This window comes from Carya illinoinensis, chromosome 13 (genome assembly GCF_018687715.1).
Source record: "Carya illinoinensis cultivar Pawnee chromosome 13, C.illinoinensisPawnee_v1, whole genome shotgun sequence".
Lineage (NCBI taxonomy): Eukaryota > Viridiplantae > Streptophyta > Magnoliopsida > Fagales > Juglandaceae > Carya > Carya illinoinensis.
Genome location: NC_056764.1, coordinates 8528830 through 8550377, shown reverse-complemented (window position 1 = coordinate 8550377; position 21548 = coordinate 8528830). Strand labels below are relative to the sequence as shown.

The 21548-nt window shown below is 34.4% G+C and overlaps 1 protein-coding gene across 2 annotated transcripts; it reads right to left on the bottom strand.

Moving 5' to 3' along the window:
• Nucleotides 1-3378: 3378 nt before the first annotated feature.
• On the bottom strand, nt 3379-8248 carry LOC122292993 (sodium-dependent phosphate transport protein 1, chloroplastic). Of its 2 annotated transcripts, XM_043101587.1 has the most exons (11): nt 7769-8248; nt 7511-7618; nt 6918-7073; nt 6471-6686; nt 6105-6314; nt 5235-5372; nt 4889-4990; nt 4437-4502; nt 4216-4300; nt 3984-4069; nt 3379-3872 (listed from the first exon to the last, which is right to left on the bottom strand). In XM_043101587.1, the coding sequence occupies exons 1-10, from the start codon at nt 8198-8200 to the stop codon at nt 3987-3989; spliced, it is 1596 nt and encodes a 531-aa protein (XP_042957521.1). In that variant the 5' UTR covers nt 8201-8248; the 3' UTR covers nt 3379-3872; nt 3984-3986. The 2 variants fall into 2 exon arrangements, with proteins under 2 accessions (XP_042957521.1, XP_042957520.1); XM_043101586.1 differs by lacking the exon at nt 3984-4069.
• Nucleotides 8249-21548: the final 13300 nt, after the last annotated feature.

Genomic DNA, 21548 nt, shown 5'->3' with positions numbered 1-21548 from the left:
GAGTGAAATAAGAACAATACAACGCAAACTATATCTCTCAAAATGAACAAGGATTAAGGCTCAATGTTTAGAGAAGAGAGAATGAAAGCTTTGAATGAATGTTGTATGCTCTTGGTGTTGTGAATGTGAAGCTTTCAAATGATCTATTTATAGGCATATGAGACTTCATATTCAAATTTAAAAAAATTCACATGTCAAAGACAACATCATTCACTTTTTCAAAAAATTCAAATAAAAGGTTCTTATTTTTTCAATTGTCAAAGACAACATCATTCACTTTTTCAAAAAAATCAAACCTAATCTTTTACTTTTGGCATATGACAAAATGAGCACACTTTCCTTTTCAAAAAAATTCAAACCTAATATTTTACTTTTTGTATATGACAAAATGAGCACACTTTACTTTTCAAATTTTTCAAACAAAATCATCTACCTTTTGTATAAGTCTAAAAAAAGTATCAATCACTTTTGAAAATATTCAAATAAAACATGCACATGTGAAAGATGACAATCAATTATTTTTAATATTTTCAAAGTTCAACCCTTTAATCAAGGCATGCACATGCAAAAGATGACAATCAATCATCTTTCAAAATTTTCAAATTTAATTTTCAAAAATATTCATGCACATGTGGAAAATGTATTTTAATGCTTTATGATACAATATTAATTTTGAGCATTAATCCTAATTTCGAATTTTAAGAGATTTACAACATTACTCTATGACTTTAATGTGAACTTGTTTCCTTCTTGCTCATGCTTGGTTCTTTGATGTGCTTGATTCCATTGTGTGAACAACTTGAGCTTGAAACTCTTTTATTCTTTGAATTCATTTGTTATCATCAAAATCTATGTGTAGATTTATAATCACATGAAACTTAAAACCTTGGGTTCAACACTAAAGAAAGTAAGCTTGATCTTAGAGCCAAGAAAGTAAAATTCTTAGGCTGTAGTACTGGTGTAAAAGGGTATATACTTTGATGCATAAAGTCTAAAAAGGTAATAATCAGTAGAGATGTTACATTCCATGAATCTGAGATACTTTAGTCACATAAGCATAAAGATTACAGTACTTCCACATCAACCCGAATCAATAGCAACCAATAGGCCGAGACGAGAGAAATGTATACCGACACGTTTTGCAGACTACGTGACATATGCACTACTAGTTGAAGGGGGTGAGATCCCAACCACTTATAGAGAAGCCATACAGTCCAGTAAATGAGTTGAATGGACAAAGGCAATGAATGAATAGATGCAGTCTCTTCATCATAACCAGACTTAGGAACTTGTGCCGCTTCCACAAGAAAAGAAGTCAATTGGATGTAAGTAGGTTTTTAATCAGAAGGATGATCAAGCTACTAAAAATGGAGTTCGATACAAAGCTAGATTGGTAGCCAAGGACTACGCTTAGACAAAGGGAATTGACTACAGTGAAGTATTCTCTCCTGTTGTGAAGCATTCATCCATTCAGATATTGTTAGCTTTGGTTGCACAAAATGATCTTAAGTTAGCACAGCTTGATGTAAAGACAACTTTTTTACATGGTAATCTGGAGGAAAAGATCTATCTGTCTCAACCATAAGGTTTTAAAGAAACTGGAAAAGAAAATTGGGTCTGCAGTTTGAAGAAGTCACTCTATGGCTTGAAGCAGTCACATCGGCAATGGTATAAGTGGTTTGACCGCTTTATGATGTATCTGAAATACACTCGTTGCCAATACGATCACTGTATATATTTCAGAAAACTTGCAAATGAATCTTTCATTTATTTGCTTTTATATGCAGATGATATGTTAATTGCATGTAAAAGCAAGAGAGAGATAAATCGTTTGAAAACTCAGTTGAGTCATGAGTTTGAAATAAAAGATCTGGGAGAAGCACGAAGAATATTGAGGATGGAGATCAGCAGAGATATGGTGAAAGGTACAGTTCACCTTACACAGAAACAGTATCTGAAAAGAATAATGTAACGCTTCAACATCGACTCGAAGATGAAGCCGATGAGTACTCCTATGGCCCTATATTTCAAACTTAGTGCATTACAGTCTCTTAAAGATGATGAAGAGCGGGATAACATGAGGAATGTTTCATATGCAAGTATTGTTGGAAGCTTAATGTATGTCATGATGTGTACACGACCTGATATCTCCCAGGCCGTTAGCTTAGTTAGTCGCTATATGCGTAATTCTAAAAAGGCTCATTGGCATGCGACTAAATAGATTCTATGGTATATTTTAGGGGCCGTAGATATTGGTTTGAAGTTCGAGAAGAGTGAAGATAGTCCAGTAACTGGATATGTTGACTCAGACTATGTAGGTGATATTGACAGACGCCAATCGACAACTGGATATGTGTTCACTATGGCTGGAGGACCAATTAGTTGGCAATCAAATTTGCAGTCTACAATTGCATTATCATTCACGGAGACTGAATACATGGCTGTAATAGAAGTTGTGAAAGAAGTCATTTGGTTACAAGGACTGGTAACAGACTTAAGCTTTAAGTAGCAAGAGGTTGTCGTTTACTGTGACAGTCAAAGTGCAATTCATTTGGCCGAGAATCAAGTGTATCACTCTCGAACAAAACATATAAATGTTCGATTTCACTTTATATGTGAAAATATTAGAAGAAAATGACATCAAACTTCAGAAAATTGGTACTGAAGATAATCTAACAGATATGTTGACGAAAGTCGTCACAGGTATCAAGTTCCAACACTGTTTGGACTTGATCAATATTGTACACTGCTAAGCACCCTTGGTTGCATTGGAACGCATTCGATAGTGGAAGTCTCTCACATTAAAGAATGAGGTACATTTATTTGAAGAATGAATCAATTTGTAAGTAATCTAGTATGGCACACTTGGGTAGAGGAGGTGATTGTTGGACAAACCACCTAAGTGTGAATACAGTAACTAAACAGCTGCTATCACATGCACCGTTCTACAACACCATATGTTGAAACTATAGCTACTGCAGGACCGTCCTATACGTTGATTTTCGACTATAGCTGCTGCAGCTGGAGGTTAGCCATCAATTACGGCTGATAGTTAGCAACTTGTTTAGGGGAACTTCTCCTATAAATAGGAGAGTTCTGATATGTAAGAAGTGTGGGCAAAAATCATAAAAAGAGAGGACGTGAGAGAGAAATTATTGAGTGTTTGTAATCATACAAATTTAGTGAATTTTGACTCTAGTGAACATAGGCAATTTGCTGAATCACTTAAATATCGTCTTGTGTGATTTACGAACAGGCCAGAGGCGCAACAAAATGTAGCATCATTAATCAAGACAACATCCCATCATATTTATATAATTTTCTCTGTTTTTGGACAATCGAATTCATGGGAGAAATGACTTCTGTTAGAAAGAAAAGTGTACCAGAATGAAAGAAGTATATAGCCATGGAATCCAGAAGAAAAGATTGATGAAACAGTATTCTTGAAATCAAATATGAACATAATCGCAAAATTGATGTGTTGGCTTAAATACAACATTTACAGGCGGGTAATTAATTGTGTATATCTATCCTTTCTCTGCTGAGATGGTGTCCAAGTGGTGGAGGCATTACTTCTTCTGAATTCAAGCTTCATGCTCCATCTGGGAAATTGTGTTGCACTACGGCAAAAGAATATCGTTAAAGACGATATTTGTACTTTCCTTTAATTTGATTTCTTGCTTTTTCATCTTTCAGATACTCCTTGCAGTTGAACTCTTCTACATTATCTCAGGATTGAACTGCCGCATATGAAGGATCAGGGACGTATCCGAGTTAATCCAAGATTTTCTCCCCGGTCGAAAAAAGGTTCCAAACAACTGTGCCAACCAAGTAGAGCCCAACAGAAACCTTGAAAACATCGTCCCAAGAACCTGAGAATTTACAATGTGAAAAGAAGAGGAGACAGCATAAGAATCAGTTTATCGTGTCCAATAAAAAACACAAGGCCAATTGACAGGTTAAGGGATTGAATTTAGACTTACCAATTAAAGAACACCACTAAACAGCTTTTTCTCATTGGGAAATTGGATGGGTGCAATTTTAGGGACAATATAAAGTTCTACGTCATCTAGTTAAAAATCAATATTGTATCAGAGCTCTAAATCAAAACTTTTTGTACCAAAACCAATATGCTTTTATTCTGATCGTTTGCCTAATTACACTCCGAATATTGGCTTAGTAGATACTAGAAGCACGCACGAGAGAAGTTCTAACCATGTTGCAAGATGTAGCCTGTTGCCGCTGTACCAAATACACCTGCCAGTACTCCAGCAGTATTGGATAGACCAAGCAATACTCCCTGAGGAAATAATGGAAAGACAAAAGTTACATCCACTTCTTTTTTCCCTAATTTTTTCACTATCGCACAACACATTCAAATTCCACAAATAAAAAGCACATGCAAACAAAATCAGGACTAAAAGACTAATACTTACAGAATATCGAGGGGCAATATCTTGATGGTTTGAATATAGACCAGACTGTGAGAATGCATCAGTACCCTATTGATGGAAGAAACTGACATTGGTTAGGACAATTCCAGGTAGTTGTGAATCAATGATCCCGTTATAATTCAAACTAGTTGTTTCTAAACAGAAAAGGAGAACATAATTCCACATGGAAGTCAAGTTGCTCTATCAAATTTCAAACAAACTAGAGAGAATACCAAAAAACAAAAAAAAAAAAAGCAAGCAATAAATGAAATAAATTAGAGGAAATAATAGTGTTATGAAAGTACAAAACTGAAATTGCAAACAGGTTGTAGATGAGGCGTATCATTGAAAAGGAACAGAATAACACTGAATGAAATTCAGAATCCTACAGCCTTCATAAATAACAAGTGGAAATTATATTCATTTTCGGTTTGAACATATAATGAGAAGCAAACCTGACTACATGCCATACACAGAACAGCCATTGCAGGAGAATTAACATGGCTCAACTGAGTTAAGAAGAAAGCAGGACCAAGAAATCCAATTGTTTGCATGATCTGCAGGTAAGAATATGGAAATTTTTTATTATAGCAAAGAACTGTGAAAAAAACAGAGAAAGAAAGATGGGGAAAATGACTTAAACTGGCCAAATGTTTTAAATTATTAATAGGTGAACAAGTTTCTTTTTTCATTGTCAATCTCAAAAAAATGTCATCCCCGTAGAAAAATGCATTCTGAAATATTAATGCAAATCTCAAAATATGGAAATTTTATATTTAATTATAAGAAAATTATTTATACCTTCCGAACTTTTGTCACAGATAAACCTTTGCTAACTAGCGTATCAGCAATCCACCCTCCAAGATTTGCAGAAAATGCCATTGTGAGCCAAGGCAAAACGCAAATAAGCCCAGAGTCCGTAAGATTGAACTTCAGGACCTAGAGAGTCATGAAAGGTAACATATTCTCCGTCAATACAAAGAACTCATACAGCAATTATCTTCCCAATAGCTTCAAAGTTAGTAAAGCTGGACATTACAACAGTCCACGCAAGCATGCATGGGTTCATGGTGTCAGAGTTTTCTGTATCACATAACACTCAAGAAGATCATAATCCAGACGATAAAAGGCATGCTTAAGGCAATCAATGTAATAAACATATCTCTTATAAGGATCAGTAACATGCCAAGTTTCCAACTTGGGACTGCCCATTAAACGATGAGAAGCAATAACCCAAGTAAATGAGGTTTTTGTTTCTGCAACTCTGATCCAGCTTTTCTTCCATCATTCACAGGAGTAACAGACAGCACACATGACTTGCCCAATATCAAAAGACCTCCATCATCCACCAAAGGCTAAGGCAACCAGACCAAAACCAACCACACGCCCCCTTCCCCCTCCCCTTCCCTGCCCTGTTAATGTACATCATGTCTGTCTATGAGTCCTCACCTCACCTCTTATCTACTTACCAGGACCCTGAAGCCACAATATTTATGTTTATCTCATTGATTCATCCAAGTATGAAGGTGACAGAGTGTTTATTGAAGTTTGTACACATCCAGAAATATTGATGGCTTTTTAATTGCAAGAAATTATTGGAGTGATTCACGAATTGAACTTGTTGCATTCTACAGCCTCTGATTCGAAATCACAATGAGCAGAAAGACTTACTTGATTATAGTAAGTTGGCATCCATGTCAAAAGAATAAATGTCCCCCAGTTGTGACAGAAATGACACATTATTAGGGCCCATACAGGTGGTTTTGACAAAATCAGTCCCCAAGGTATTGTTTTAACAGGTTCGTTGGAAACACTGTTGGAGATGATCAGCCTCTTCTCTTCAGGCAGCAGTTCTGGATCCTCAAGAGGAGAACTATGTGCCTGCAGGAACAAATCCCAGAGGAAGAAAAGGGGGATATATAAGCAAATATAGCTATGGTGAGCGAACAATTTAGCTGAAATTTCGGTTCTCAGAGAGGATTTTTTTTTTTTTTTTAATATAGAGCTTAAAACTTCCATAAATGCAGCAAACCTTACCTTACTTAGCCACACAGCAAACCAAACTGTCCCTAGAGAACCAAAAGAGAAGAAGACTGATGGCCATCCAAACTGGTGGATTAAAAACGGTGAAAATGCCAAGCCAGTGACTGACCCAAGGTACATCCCACTGTACACTAATGCTAATGATCTACTTCTCTCTGCTACAGGAACCCATTTTGACAAAATGTTATTCATGGCAGGCATAGCAACACCCTGTAAGAGAGCCAAATTAACAGAAACATACTTGAGGAAAAAGATTACTTGCTAAAAAAGGATATGTAAATCATATCTCTATCGACATGTTGTGAGAAATATTAAATTAGTCATGCACATATTCAAGACGAGGAAAGTTTTACGACATATAATTATGGGAAACGCATGTGTTACAACATTCCTTTCCTAAAAAATGTACAGATTTTACAAGATAATTGGAAAAGCACTAACCTCACCGATCCCCATGAAAGCCCGAACAACAAGTAAGAAAGGCAACCCAGCTTTAGCAGCAATAGGAGTGAGAGCTGTGGCAATCGACCACCAAACTACACCAAATCCCAGGACCAGCTTTCCACCAACTGTGTCTGCCCATATGCCACCAGCAACCTTTCACTCAAAATTATAAAGTTAGAAGGAACTCTAGAGAAATCTTAACCAAGTAATTAAAAATTTTTATCCTTCCACGAACAAAGAAAATATAAACGGAAAAAAGAGAGTGTCAAGCTCGAGCTCTGCAACATCTGCCCTGATGATTAATACGTGTCAAGCCTAAACGGAGGTGAATTTATTCATTTAACCATTGTTTTAAAAAGAATTGTCTTCAACTTTCGGTCAAAAGTATACCTCGATAGTTCTACGCAAAATTTTGAATAAGGCCTTCAACATCGAGCTACATTAAACAAACGGGTGAGAATCTAACGCAGTTCTCTCTTTTTATTTATTTAATTCCTAATGGATGAAAATTTAGCGCAGTTTCATATACAATGGACTCAGTGATGTCGCTTAAACGATAAAGCAATGGAGAGAAGGCTGTGTTACCATACCTGAGTAAGGAGGTAGCCCCAGAAAAAAGAAGACTGTATCAGACCAACTGTGGTTGGGTTCCAATTGAACTCTGCTGACATTGGAAGTATGGCAATGCTCATATTTACCTGCCAAATAAAATATTTTCAAAGTTGCCAACCGAAAGACTCCAATATTCTTTAACGGCCACTTCAATCCTACAGTGATAGACTGATAGTGGCTAACTACACACACTTTCTCATGATATTATAATTCGACTATTAAGCAAAGAAACTTGCCCTATCCATATTGCAGAGTAGGAAAGCTGAGAAACATAAAACGACAATGACCCATCTTTTGGGAAACCGTTCCAACCAGGGAACTGAACTGTCCTTCTCTTCATCCCCCAACACGACGCCGTCATGAGTCTCCTCAAATTTCACAGAATCGGAAGCTGAGCTTGAAATATCGTAAGGCTTCGATTTAACATCAGCCCACACTTTCCCGCCTCTTCTCCCCCCGGAACTTCGAAGTGCGGAGACCCGAAATACAGAGCAACATTCTTGGGAGGATGCGCGTACCCGAATCCGAAAAGGAAAAGGGTACCTGGGTTTGACATCGGAACATGGATTTTTCTTTCGGGCTGAAACATCGGGTGGGGTCTTGGGCGTGACAGATAAGGAGTAGAGAAGAGCTCTAGCGCTCATGGCGTTGTAGGGTGAACAGTTCATTCCAGAGAGAGGGAGTACAAAATCATTTTTTAAATGTATTAAAAATAAAACAGATTTTTCTTAGAGTTGAGTGGTGGGATATTTATTGGTATTGGTTCTAGTTTTGACACGTGGTGGTTGCACGGAGGGGAAAAAAACCCCAACAAAGCCCACAAAAAGGAGTTGGGAAGGGATGGACTGGGCTACGTTGGCTTAAGAATATACACTTGGGCTGGCTTGCCAATTCTCGTACATCTGTGTACCTTGGGAGCCCTCTCGGTGCTTTAGTACACCCAAGAAGTAAGGAAACTCTCTCTCTCTCTCTCTCTCTCTCAAGCTTATTACAGAATGTCTTGACATTAAGTTACGAGTATGGTCATAGTGATAAAAAAATCTCATAAAAATAAATTATAAATTGATATGATTTTATATAATATATTAAATTTATTTTTTAATAAAAATAACTTTATAATCTAACGTATCACATCAAGTTATATCAATCTGTAAATTTACTATTATAAGATCTCTTTATGACTAAATCATTCTCTTAAATTATTATAAAGGTACTAACTTTTAAGAATATTGTATATTTTGATAAGATGAAAATATCATGCAATTCATACTATTTGACAATTACCATTTTGTCATAGCCTACTAGATTAACTGGCAAGCAAGCATTGGATGACGAGAATATAACTTTGATCTTAAACCATAATGGAAGAGATATAGATGCATAAAATGGATCTTACCGTATTTATAACTATCCAAGTGAATTTTTTAAAGGATTATTAAATGCGCAATAAATAATATAAGCTCATTTTATATGTCTATATCTCTCTTACTTTAAGCCCTAATTGCGGCTTTCTTGAGTAATACTCGTTCCATTATCCTTAGGGCTTACAATTCACATTTATTTATTGTATGAGATGAAGTGAATTTGGTGCTTGAATACTAAAAGATACAACAACAGTGGTGTAAAGGCAAAAATTGGCTAGGATTAGATGACTAAATGATAAGATTTATCTTATCATTATTTGATTAAATTTGAATGAATGATAAGGTTTATCTTATCATTATTTGATTAAATTTGGATGAATGTAAAATAAGTATTGATTTATATCTAAACAATATTGAGTCTATCTAGAAGTCTTAGGTGTTGTTTAGATAAGTTCCTGAAGTCAAAATCGAGTTCTGTTAGCAGTACACTTATCCAGAAGAAATCGGAACAGAATTCAGTCTATATCAGAAGAAGTTATCTCGAAATGTTAGCAGTCCGTCGGGACGCGTTTTCGCGTCTGTTGCTAACCGTCAGCAGAGTCCTACTGCAACTAGAACTCTTTTCAGATCTTCTATTTAAAGGGGATTCGGTTTTGCATCTTTTCAAGGACTTCAAGCCACGAATTTTACAGAGAATATTCTGAGTGTTCATGAGAGAAAATTCACTTGAGAATTTTCATGGGATTTTTCATATTTTCTTAAGTGTGATCATGCTTTGAGTGCGAAGCAACATCGATTGGATTTCAGCCTCTGGAGTTCCAGAAGGGAGGTCAACATTTGAAGATCGCCAGAGGTTCTGGCTGCTACTGCGGTAGAAGACAAACGGGTCGTTTGTCTAGGCAAGTAAGAGAGTCGAATTGCAAAGGTTTTGTAATTGATTATTGCTTGTAATTGTTCTTCAAATAATAAGATTGACTTTCCTGGGTTTGGCTGCCCCGTAGGGTTTTACCTTTAAAGAGTTCTTTAAAGGGTTTCCCTTCGTAACCAATCGTTGTGTTTTACAAGTTTGATTATTTATTTTAAAGTATTTAATTCGTTTCATAATCTTGACAATTGAGATCTAACCTATTTGTTCAAGAAAATTGGTAGACAATTTTGTAGTTTTACAGGGGTACGTTGGGAATTTCAATTGGCATCAGAGCGTGGTTCACTCATTCGAGTGTGATCTGTGCCCTTGTAGATCATGTCGACGTCATTATACGTTCCACCATACTTCGATGGGGAAAACTATGCTTATTGGAAAGTTCATATGAGGGCTTTTCTCAAGTCTTTGGATGAACGTGTATGGCATTTGGTTGAACAAGGATGGACTAAACCCGAGACATCTATAGATGCTTGGACAAAAGATGAAATTAGCAATTGCAATTTAAATAGCAAAGGACTTAACGCTATTTTCATGGCGGTATCCTCCGAAGAATTTAAAAGAATCTCCATGTGTGAGATTGCTAAAGAAGCTTGGGATATTTTGGAGGTTACACATGAAGGCACAAGAATAGTAAAAAATTCGAAATTGCAAATGCTAACCTCAAAATTTGAAGAGATTAAAATGTTGGAAGATGAAAATTTTAATGATTTTTATGCTAAACTGAATGATATTGTGAATTCCAGGTTTAATCTCGGCGAGAAGGTGGAGGATTCAAGGATCGTGAGGAAGATTCTAAGGTCTTTACCTGAAAGATTTCGACCCAAAGTTACCGCTATTGAAGAAAGTAAAGATCTTGATGCAATAAAGGTAGAAGAATTGGTAGGTTCTTTACAAACGTATGAATCTTCGCTTCCTCAAGCAAGAAAAGGTAAGTCTATTGCCTTAAAAACTATAGAAGAAAATCAAGATAATTTTTCTGATGAAGAAAATCTTAACAATAAGGATATAGATCTTATAGTAAGAAAATTCAGAAAATTCATGTTTAATAAAAAGTATAGTGGAAAGGAAAAATGAGGTAGAGAATTTTCTGCAAAGAAAAATTATTTTGAAAAATGGAATAAAGAAAAATCTGATAAAGTAAAATGTCATGAATGTTCTGGTTATGGTCATATAAGAATTGAATGTCCAAATTTCAAGAAAAGTAAAGGAAAAGCATTGAAAGTCACACTTAGTGATAGTTCAGAATCTGAAACTTCAAGTTCATCATCTGATTATGACAATACTTTTGTGGCTTTTTCTACTGTTGTTAATGATTTTTCTGATATTGAGCTAACAAAATCTGAAAGTGATGATGACAATAGTGATTCGGAGGTTGCTCTAGTTGTGGATGATCATGAGTTAAGTTTACAAGAAGCTTACAATGATGTGTGTGAAGAAGTGATCAAATTAAAGAAACTCAACAAGAAGCTGTACAAGAAATTCACTAATATGGAGAGTGAGAAAAATAACTTGTTTGAGGCATTCAAAATTTCTGATATTGAAATAGCAAGATTAAGGGATCAAAAAATTGCATTAGAAAAAGAGTTGGAAAAGGTTCAAGAAAAAACAGCAACACAAAAATTAGAAGAGATGTTGAGTATTCAAAAATCTAGTTGTGATCGCACGGGTTTAGGGTATATGACTTCTCAAGGTATGGAACTTAAAGACTCATCATCCGCTGCCACCTCATCAAAAAATATCATTTTTATTAAAGGAAGTCAAGATGAGGAAACTCCAAAGAAGGCCGTGTCTACAACTCATGTTTTAAGAGTCTCACATGATAGATCAATGACAAAGAAGCCCAAACAAGGTAAGTCCAAAGGTAAGTTTATTCCTATTTGTCATTATTGTGGTGTTGTTGGTCATATAAGACCAAATTGCTTTAACTTGAATAAAGTGAAGAAAAATGGATGTGAAAGAAATCCAAAAAGGAAAGGAAATAGTCTAGAGAATCAAGTTTGTGATATGAGTCAACAAATCAAATTTTTAAATCTCAAAATTGGTGAAATAGCAGATTTTTGCTTTCAAAATAAAGAAAAGATCATACAAAGTGATGTTGACAAAAAGAATAGGCCAAAATTTAAAGCAAAATGGGTGGTCAAAGAGGATGCCATGTCACATTAATGGATATGATTACTTGCATGTTCTTGCATCCGTTATATTATTGCATTAGCCTAGGACATGCATTTTATTTTTCTGTTTTATGTTTCTGTTTTTCAGTTTTAAATAAGAAAAATATAATATAAAAAAATTCTGGTTTGGTTCATAACTTTTCTTTAAGGAAAGTGCATGCTTGATATGTCAAAGTTTGAGCATTTGTGTTCTTACTTAATAAATTCCTGAACCTATGCATCTCTCTACTTTGTGCAATTCACTTTGTATATACTAACCCTATGGATTATCTTAGCAAAGTTCATTTTCAATGCACAGTGAGAAACTTATATGTATGTTTTTTATAATTAAAGTTCACATCATTTAATGAGATGCTCATCAAAGAGAGAGTTCCTACCTTGAATTGACTAATACTAGTTGAACCTAGTACATCAATAAAGAGCTCTCTTCTTGCCAAACACAAAGAGTGATCCATATAGAAAAAGTCGGTGTTAATTCATTGTGGAAAAAGACAAACACCCTACACGGATCTATCTCCTTAAGTCCTTATAGAAAGAATCGTTGCTCTAATCATTGTGGAAAAAGATGAGCAACAAAAATGGACTTAAAAAAGGAGATTGTGCAAACTAGTGTTTGGAGGAGATGCTCATGTATCTAGGCCCTAGCATAAAGTTTGACTTTTAAGGTGAAGCAACAAACTCTTGTGAGCATCTATAAGAAGCAATCTTTCATGAATAAAGGTATCAAAAAGAAAAAAAAGGATATTGAAGAAAGGAGTTCATAAAAATGCTTTGTTATAAGTATACTCACTCACACACTCACATGAACTTTGACATTGATGATCTTATGAGGAGTGAATATCCATAGTGATTGTTGCAAATAAAAGGGTGTACTTTATTGAATTTGTTTTGTGAGTTACACTATGTTTGAACTAAGATGCATTTAGGCATGTTACTTGCCCTATTGCTTTATATAAAATAAAAAATAAAAAATAAAATTTTTTTGTTGTTTTTATTTTTACTAATCTCTATTTTTTCTGGTTTCTATAAAATAAATACAGAAATAAAAATATGAAGTTTTTTTTTTGTTTGTTTGAGATATGAGCCTAAATCTGTGTTTTTTGGTCACTTATGCTAGTGTTGCAGTAGTCCCAGTGGGACTCTTTTTCCTCGGGCACGTGCCTAGGCACACGACACTTATGTGCCTTATGTTTTTCCTTCTTGTGTCTCATACATGCGCCGATCTCCCACCCCCTTTCTCTCTTATTTTGCACGGCGCCCAGCTCTCTCACACATTTCTTCCTCTTTTGAGACCCAACCGAATCCTTCATTCACTCATATCACTAGTTAGACTTTTGAAATTCTGAAGATCATCCAGTTCTACTCATCTTTGCATCCTAATCAAGGTAAGGCTTATATGTTTTTCGGTCTTCTGAAATTTCTAGGGTTGATATGTTTTTCAGCCGATTTATGAGGGGCTATTCATTATATGTGATTGGGTTGCGTTGAAATCACTATGGTTGCTCAGTTGGGCATTTTGTTTGCATGTATTGAGGACGGTTTTTGAGTGGGTCCTTAGCCTTTGTCATTCGGTTTTCATGGAATGCCCACCAAGTGTTTGTTTTTTTTTCTCAACTAAGTTGTCTCAATCATTTGCTCATTGTTTAAACATGCATTCATGCTCATACATCAAGTGCATTTAATCCATGAAAAATTGAGACACATGTGAGTTGTTCACCATGTCTTTCTTAGTATCTTCATATTGACTCACATAAGATATTTATTCTATTTTGTGTCTTGTCAGATTAGTGACAAAAAGGGGGAGATAAATAAATTGGAATATCTTGATATTGTGAAATTTAGGGGGAGTTTGAGTAAGTGGGTGTTTAATGAATTTGCTGAAAATAAAAAGGGGAGCAGCAGAATATTAAGGGGGAGAACTAAGTATTGAACATGGTTATTGATGATGAATTTGCTGAAAATAAAAAAGGGGAGCAGCAGAATATTGAGGGGGAGAATTAAGTATTGAACATGGTTATTGATGATGACTAGAACACTTTCTTTTTGTAGGTTTACATTGCATCTAACCTTTGATTATTATTGGGACTAGTTTCAAGGAATGTTCTATGTCATTTCTTATCATTACTGTATTAAGATATTTTTCACGAGATCTTGGTCTGCTGGTTGTTTTTATCTTAGGTACACACTACATTCATCAAGTTGATTTTGTGACCGATCCGCCAAAGGGAAGATTGTATATCCAAGACATTCATCAAATTGGTTTTGTCACCAATCCGCCAAAGGGGGAGATTGTAAAGGCAAAAATTGGCTAGGATTAGATGACTAAATGATAAGATTTATCTTATCATTATTTGATTAAATTTGAATGAATGATAAGGTTTATCTTATCATTATTTGATTAAATTTGGATGAATGTAAAATAAGTATTGATTTATATCTAAACAATATTGAGTCTATCTAGAAGTCTTAGGTGTTGTTTAGATAAGTTCCTGAAGTCAAAATCGAGTTCTGTTAGCAGTACACTTATCCAGAAGAAATCGGAACAGAATTCAGTCTATATCAGAAGAAGTTATCTCGAAATGTTAGCAGTCCGTCGGGACGCGTTTTCGCGTCTGTTGCTAACCGTCAGCAGAGTCCTACTGCAACTAGAACTCTTTTCAGATCTTCTATTTAAAGGGGATTCGGTTTTGCATCTTTTCAAGGACTTCAAGCCACGAATTTTACAGAGAATATTCTGAGTGTTCATGAGAGAAAATTCACTTGAGAATTTTCATGGGATTTTTCATATTTTCTTAAGTGTGATCATGCTTTGAGTGCGAAGCAACATCGATTGGATTTCAGCCTCTGGAGTTCCAGAAGGGAGGTCAACATTTGAAGATCGCCAGAGGTTCTGGCTGCTACTGCGGTAGAAGACAAACGGGTCGTTTGTCTAGGCAAGTAAGAGAGTCGAATTGCAAAGGTTTTGTAATTGATTATTGCTTGTAATTGTTCTTCAAATAATAAGATTGACTTTCCTGGGTTTGGCTGCCCCGTAGGGTTTTACCTTTAAAGAGTTCTTTAAAGGGTTTCCCTTCGTAACCAATCGTTGTGTTTTGCAAGTTTGATTATTTATTTTAAAGTATTTAATTCGTTTCATAATCTTGACAATTGAGATCTAACCTATTTGTTCAAGAAAATTGGTAGACAATTTTGTGGTTTTACAGGGGTACGTTGGGAATTTCAAGTGGCAACAGCAACAACAAACAAATATCTTGGAGGAAAGAAGTGAATGATTGAGGCAGAGGTTCAAAAGTGTAGGATTAATGCTTCCTATTTTCCCATTATAAAAAGACTGTTAAGTTGTGGTAAGTTATTTCCTGTTATTCTTTCTTTCTAATTCCATTTTTACATTCGATGCAGACGATTGACTGGCCCAAACTGATCGATGGAGGAGTAAGGACTCAGAAACTCTTTCAGACGATGATCATTGTGTTCTCTCAATCGATGCCAATCAATAATTACTGACATCCCATGCATTATGCATCATGTATTGAGCCAAAATGGTGTGGGGGGAGCATGTAGGACTAGTACTATTATATCAAGCTTTCCTGCTTTTTATAATTTGTAAAAATTCTGCCCTTTGTAATCATTTATATTGGTCCTTACAACCTCTTAAGTAAGGAACTTCATGGACATGGGACTCCTTTAACAAGTGGGCATGATCACTACTATCAATTGCTATGGACCCTTCATGTAGTTATCAAAAAAGAAAAAAGAAATAAAAAGGGTTAAATATTAAATTTTTTATGCTAATTAATGTAAACTATTTCTATATCAGTAATGTGTTGGTTGCATCTATTAATCAATTTAAAACTGAATTTTTTTTTAAATGATCTAATTATTTTAATAATTTTCTATAGATGAGTATTTGGGTTCCATATGGCAGATGATCATATATTCCATACATTCCTCCAATATTCCAATTAAAAAAAACATGAGAAATGTTTTAATCACAAAAAGATACTATAAAAGTAAACTTATAAACTGACGTGATTTAATATGGTATGTTAGATTGTAAAATAGATTTAACATATCATATGAAGTTATGTTAATTTGTGAGTTTATTTTTATGAGATATATTTGTATCGATAGCAATTTTGGAAAAATATTATAAGCATGTTTATAAAGAAATTCCCACAAGTTTATGTAGTTGTCCCCACAATATTGTTGCATAATATGCATTTTTGTAAAATTTATAGACTGATGGATAAGGCACACCACAAGTACTATCAATTATGTCATGTCTAACTAAACATATTAAACAAACAAGCAAGTTGTTAATGATAAGATAGAATCATATAAGACAACAAAGCAAGATCAGAAAAACATCTTTAAAAATGGTAAAAACCAAAAAATAAAAAACAAAGTCATCATCATGTTATGCGTTGTGACATCAAATCATTAATTTGCTGCAAAAGAGATGATCTCATATATTTAAGATATAATCTCATGACCTTTACTACGTACTGTCTAATTCGACATTGTACCCACAATATCATTTATCATGTGTGGATGCAAATTATAAAGCAATGCCACGTACTTAAAGACCAAAGATGAATATTAATATGCTAGCTATGGCCATATGTGTTGCTTTTTAACATGGCCAGGCCACCTGCCTAGAAAGTGACATGTATGCACTGACTGCATGTGTACATGATTTATTCACATATTTTTTTAATTTATATATATAAGCTAATTTACTTTTCCTAAAGTGACTGCTCAACTATGAAAACGATGTCGGCAGCTTTAAAAAAGGAAAGTGAGAATACATATATAAGAAAGCTTTTTGTAAAGATCAAAGTCCTAAAGGCTGGCTATTAGGTAGAGAAAATAACCAGAGCTTCTTTTACAGCCAGCTTTTCTTTTATGCTAGCTCCACAATGTCTGATGATAGTTTACTTCCTCTTGAAGAGTCAAACAATTAAGTCAAAGTCAATTCCAATCAAAGGTAACGTAGTAATTATTATGTTTATGCCTTATTATAACATCCATGCTGATTTAAGTCGCATATTATTTTCTTTTTCTTTTTTAATTTGCAGATAGACGGTCCAATTCTCATAATTGTGAATGTGTACTTCAAATATATATATATACCCAGAAGAAGTTCAACTAATACAGTAACTCTTTGCTTCGCCTAATGGGTAGTTAATAAACAAATCATTTTCGTTCTATTTCCAAAAGAAGAAAAAGATCATAATTATGCCATACACGCTAGCTTCAAGCTTATGTACAATGTACATGATGATGGAGATCAGCATATTATAACTTGGGATAATGGCATGTGTGATCATGCGTAGCCACATTATTATTGAAGGTAAAAGCTAAATAATCTGAATTTATTTTTGTACTTGTAACTCTTAATATCTTTACGATGAAACTTTTATTTATAAGTTGGTGTGAATAACACAGTATTTAATAAAATGCTGATATGATATAATTTGATTCGAAGGAAAAATTTTAAATTTTAAATTTTAAATCTTACAAATTAAATCTTATCATTTAAGTAATGTGAATGATATGTTTTACACACTAACTTGCTAATAGAATAACTCTTTTATCAATTCATTTACAAAAGATATATATAGTTTCTAATTTCACCGAAACATGAAACATAATATATATATAATTCATGAAACATGAAACATAATTCATGAACCTAACTCATCTCATAAAATCGGTTATGTTAAGATATAAACTAAATAATAAAATCTATATTTTTTTTATAAGTTTAAGCTTTTTTGACAAATAGTGATTTCACATGATATCAAAATAAAGATCCTAAGTTCGAACTCTGACTTTATACTCTACCTTATTTAATTAAATATTATATGGGCATAGGCCACCGATCGAGGGAGAGTTTAGCCCATACATAAGGGGGAGTGTTAAGATATAAAATAATAATAAAATCTACTTCTTTCTATTAGTTTAAACTTTTAGAACAAATGGTGATTTTACATACATAATATATATTAGTTTAAACTTTTAGAACAAATGGTGATTTTACATACATAATATATATATTTATGGGAGAATAAAGGAAAAAAAAATACCTTAGTTAAGTTAGTTCACAAATTAAGAACTAGTTAGACGTCTTTACATATTTTGGTTTTATCGAGGCCAATATCAAATCTGACCTAACTTATCATATATTATTAGTATTATAAATTCATCCGTACATATAAATAATGTGGATCGATGATCACAATATCTTTATTGGTGTCATCCGGACACAGTACTACATATATAAGAATCAAACTTCAATAACTCAAATATATATAAATCACGAATCAAATTAAATTTTGATACGCAAGAAAAAAATCGAAATTAAAGACTATTAATTAATTATTCCAGCTTAAAGTGTTGGCGCAAAGTGACAAACCGAATACTCATCAAACAGACCCAATTTTCAAAGATCCCCCGTATTAAACGTCCCCCCGGAAATGAAACATCGATCGAATGGTAAATATAAATTGTCAATTCACGTGATACAATATTATAGGCTAAAGCTAGAAAATTAAAGCACTAAAAAGTTGTCTACCTAAGGAGATCACGGCCTTAATGGGCGTGGAATAGACAAATTAATGAGGTGAAATGGTTAAAAGAACGGGAGACACGGAGGGATCATCAGGATTTTTATCGGCTGAAGAGAAGATCACATTGGCCCACCCATTGGGAAAGCTAGCCTTCTCCCTGTTGGTTAATTTTATATATCAAGAGGTCATGCATTCATCAATTTGTGGCCCCCATGCATGCAGGATTCCAATATGTCGCGAGATCTTGTTTTAGAATCTCCAAGAAATTAACATCATCATCTCGTGAGGTGAGGCATGAAAACATGGGGACAACCTCGAATTATTTACGAACTTGTTAATTTACCTAGTGAAACGCGGTAAGACATGAAAATGATGGTCATGTTCATGTGTCCCAACTTGACTAGGGTTTGTATGAATGTGATGTTGACATGCAGATATATACATCATGATCAGCTTGATTTTATAAAGATTCAGTAGTACTGATAATATCTATATATGCAACCAAATTAAGGTGGGTGCGTAACGTGTTTTGCATGTCTAAGGAATGTATCGTTATAACGTTTATAAGGGAAGAATCTCTCGATCGAGTTGTTACCACTTTGAGAGTGATCTCAAGTGAAATATATCTATCTTTTTCATTTAAAGCTCGATCGAAATTTTGCATAAATTTTTTTTTTTTTAAATCTTGATCTGTATATGATAATTACCGTGAAGAACAACTTAATTAAAGCTGTATTAATTAGTTAAACATCACTGCTGCGAAAGTAGCTAGGATTCTTTGAAAAGCAGGCTTTAACAACTCATTTATGACAAATTTTGAATCATGCATTGATGGAATTAGGGATGGCAATATTACAAGGAGCCCTATGTCTTTGCAATTTACAATGTCAATGAAAGCTAGCAAACGCGGTAGCTAGTCTTCTGATTCCCGGCCACCTCTATTAATTGAGAGGGGTCAGTTTGCAGATTGAAAACCTAGTTTCAGTAAACGTGTAGCTTGGTCCAATATCATAGCTGCATGCATATAAATATATAGACACAACTGTGCCTAGTTGATCTAGCTTGCTTATATGTATATATATCTATGCAATATATATGCATGCATGGCCCATGGTCCTATATATTTAGATCGAGATTAGCCGACGGCTATATTATAGTAGTACAGTGGCCAAGACTATCCCATGCATGTGCTTGGCAATTATGTCAGCACTGTACTAATATCTCCCAGGACAAGTACTACTTCGACACACGTTTCCAGAACACGACGACCACTATTTTTTTTTGTTTTTTCCAAGCAACGTTATTGTTGTAAGAGAAGCAATACTGTTTGGGCATTCGAGACGATCAATCGAGGAAGTAGTTTAGGCACGCAACTGTAAATTAAATAATCGATGTTCAATGTTCATGTGTGATTTGAGGGATATTCAGAACCAAGTGTTGCATGCATGCATTCAAATGAAGTCACGCAAAAGGAATCAATTCCTTTCGAATATGATTCTTTAGTCTTTCAAGGGATAACGTGCTCGGCCAGCAGTTGTACGCATGACAAGCAAAAGAAAATTAAAGATGACTCAAAAAAAGAGGAACCCACTGGGAAACCATTTCCTAATTATCCCTGCAGGCAAGCTGCACTCACTCTCACAAAAGGCTTAATATATATGTGCGTGTGTGTTCGTTCTGATGCGGTTCCTTAATTCTCCTTGGAGAATGGGGCAGTTTGTCTCTGTGATGAAAAGAAAACAGTAAAGATTGCGTATCTATCTGCATTAGATTTGCTCTTAAAGTGTGAAAATTATTGAACTAGAAATGAGCAATGATCATATCTCCTTCAAAGAGCAAAACAAAACAAATAAATAAAACAAAATAACAAATGATCATCGAGCAGATCGAAGAGATCACAAGGCCGCTTTGGATTCTATATGATCAGACACGTACGGGAAGAAACGGCAATATTATTACATAATAGTCAATTTATAAATTACAAGCTTTGATCAGAGAAGGTAAATAATATTTTTTGAACTTATATATATATATATTTATATATAATATCTCCCTTATTCATAAAACTCATGATAATTCCATTAGATCGACCACTTGCTGGGGAGGGCCGGCCGGGGACCCTACATGACATGTAGAGCCACATCTCTTTCTTATGTTGGTAGTTGAATTTATAATTACATTCTCTTCCAAGGAGGTATTGACAATTTATTAACAGGTCTATACCACATGCCAATGTCGCTTTGAATCATGTCATGGTAAATCTTTTATCATCTTGTTTTTACTACTCGTCGCGATCACATGTTGGGCCTGGCATTATAGACAAGGAAAAAAAAAAAAAAAAAAACTAACCAATGAGAAAATAGAAAAAGAGAGTAAAGCTACGTAGGGTTATATAATGCGTAAGTATCGTACAGTTATTAAAAAAAAAGTGGAGTTTATTATTACAAATTAATTATTTTTTTATATAAATCTCATATTTATTTATTTTTTTAAATGATTGCATAGCATTTACACAATGAATGTAAATATTATTTCTTGCTTTAAAAAAAATAAAAAGTGCTCAAATAATATTCAAAATATTATACAAATTAGTAAATAATCAATGCATGAATTAAGGAGCTAATTAAATTTATCTTTGTTCCATGCGTTTGAATTTGTTACCTGCACTAACCATATATATCATGATTTGTTTCGCTCTGATCATCTCAATGAATGAATTATAAGATGAGAAACACGAGGTAAATTAATAATGCAGAGACTGTTACTTTGGATCGGTTAAAGGAGATATTAACTGACCCCTCCGACATATAGGCAATAAAACGTGATGAAAGCCATTCTCATTTCTCATGATGGAGGAACGAGAAATTTATCATAACATTGTAAACAGAAACGGAGAATAGATGCCATGAAGTTGCGTTACATCTACTCTTTTAGCTTTATTCTTCCACAGCCCCCACCAACGTCACCTTTCCCCCATTCCTTCC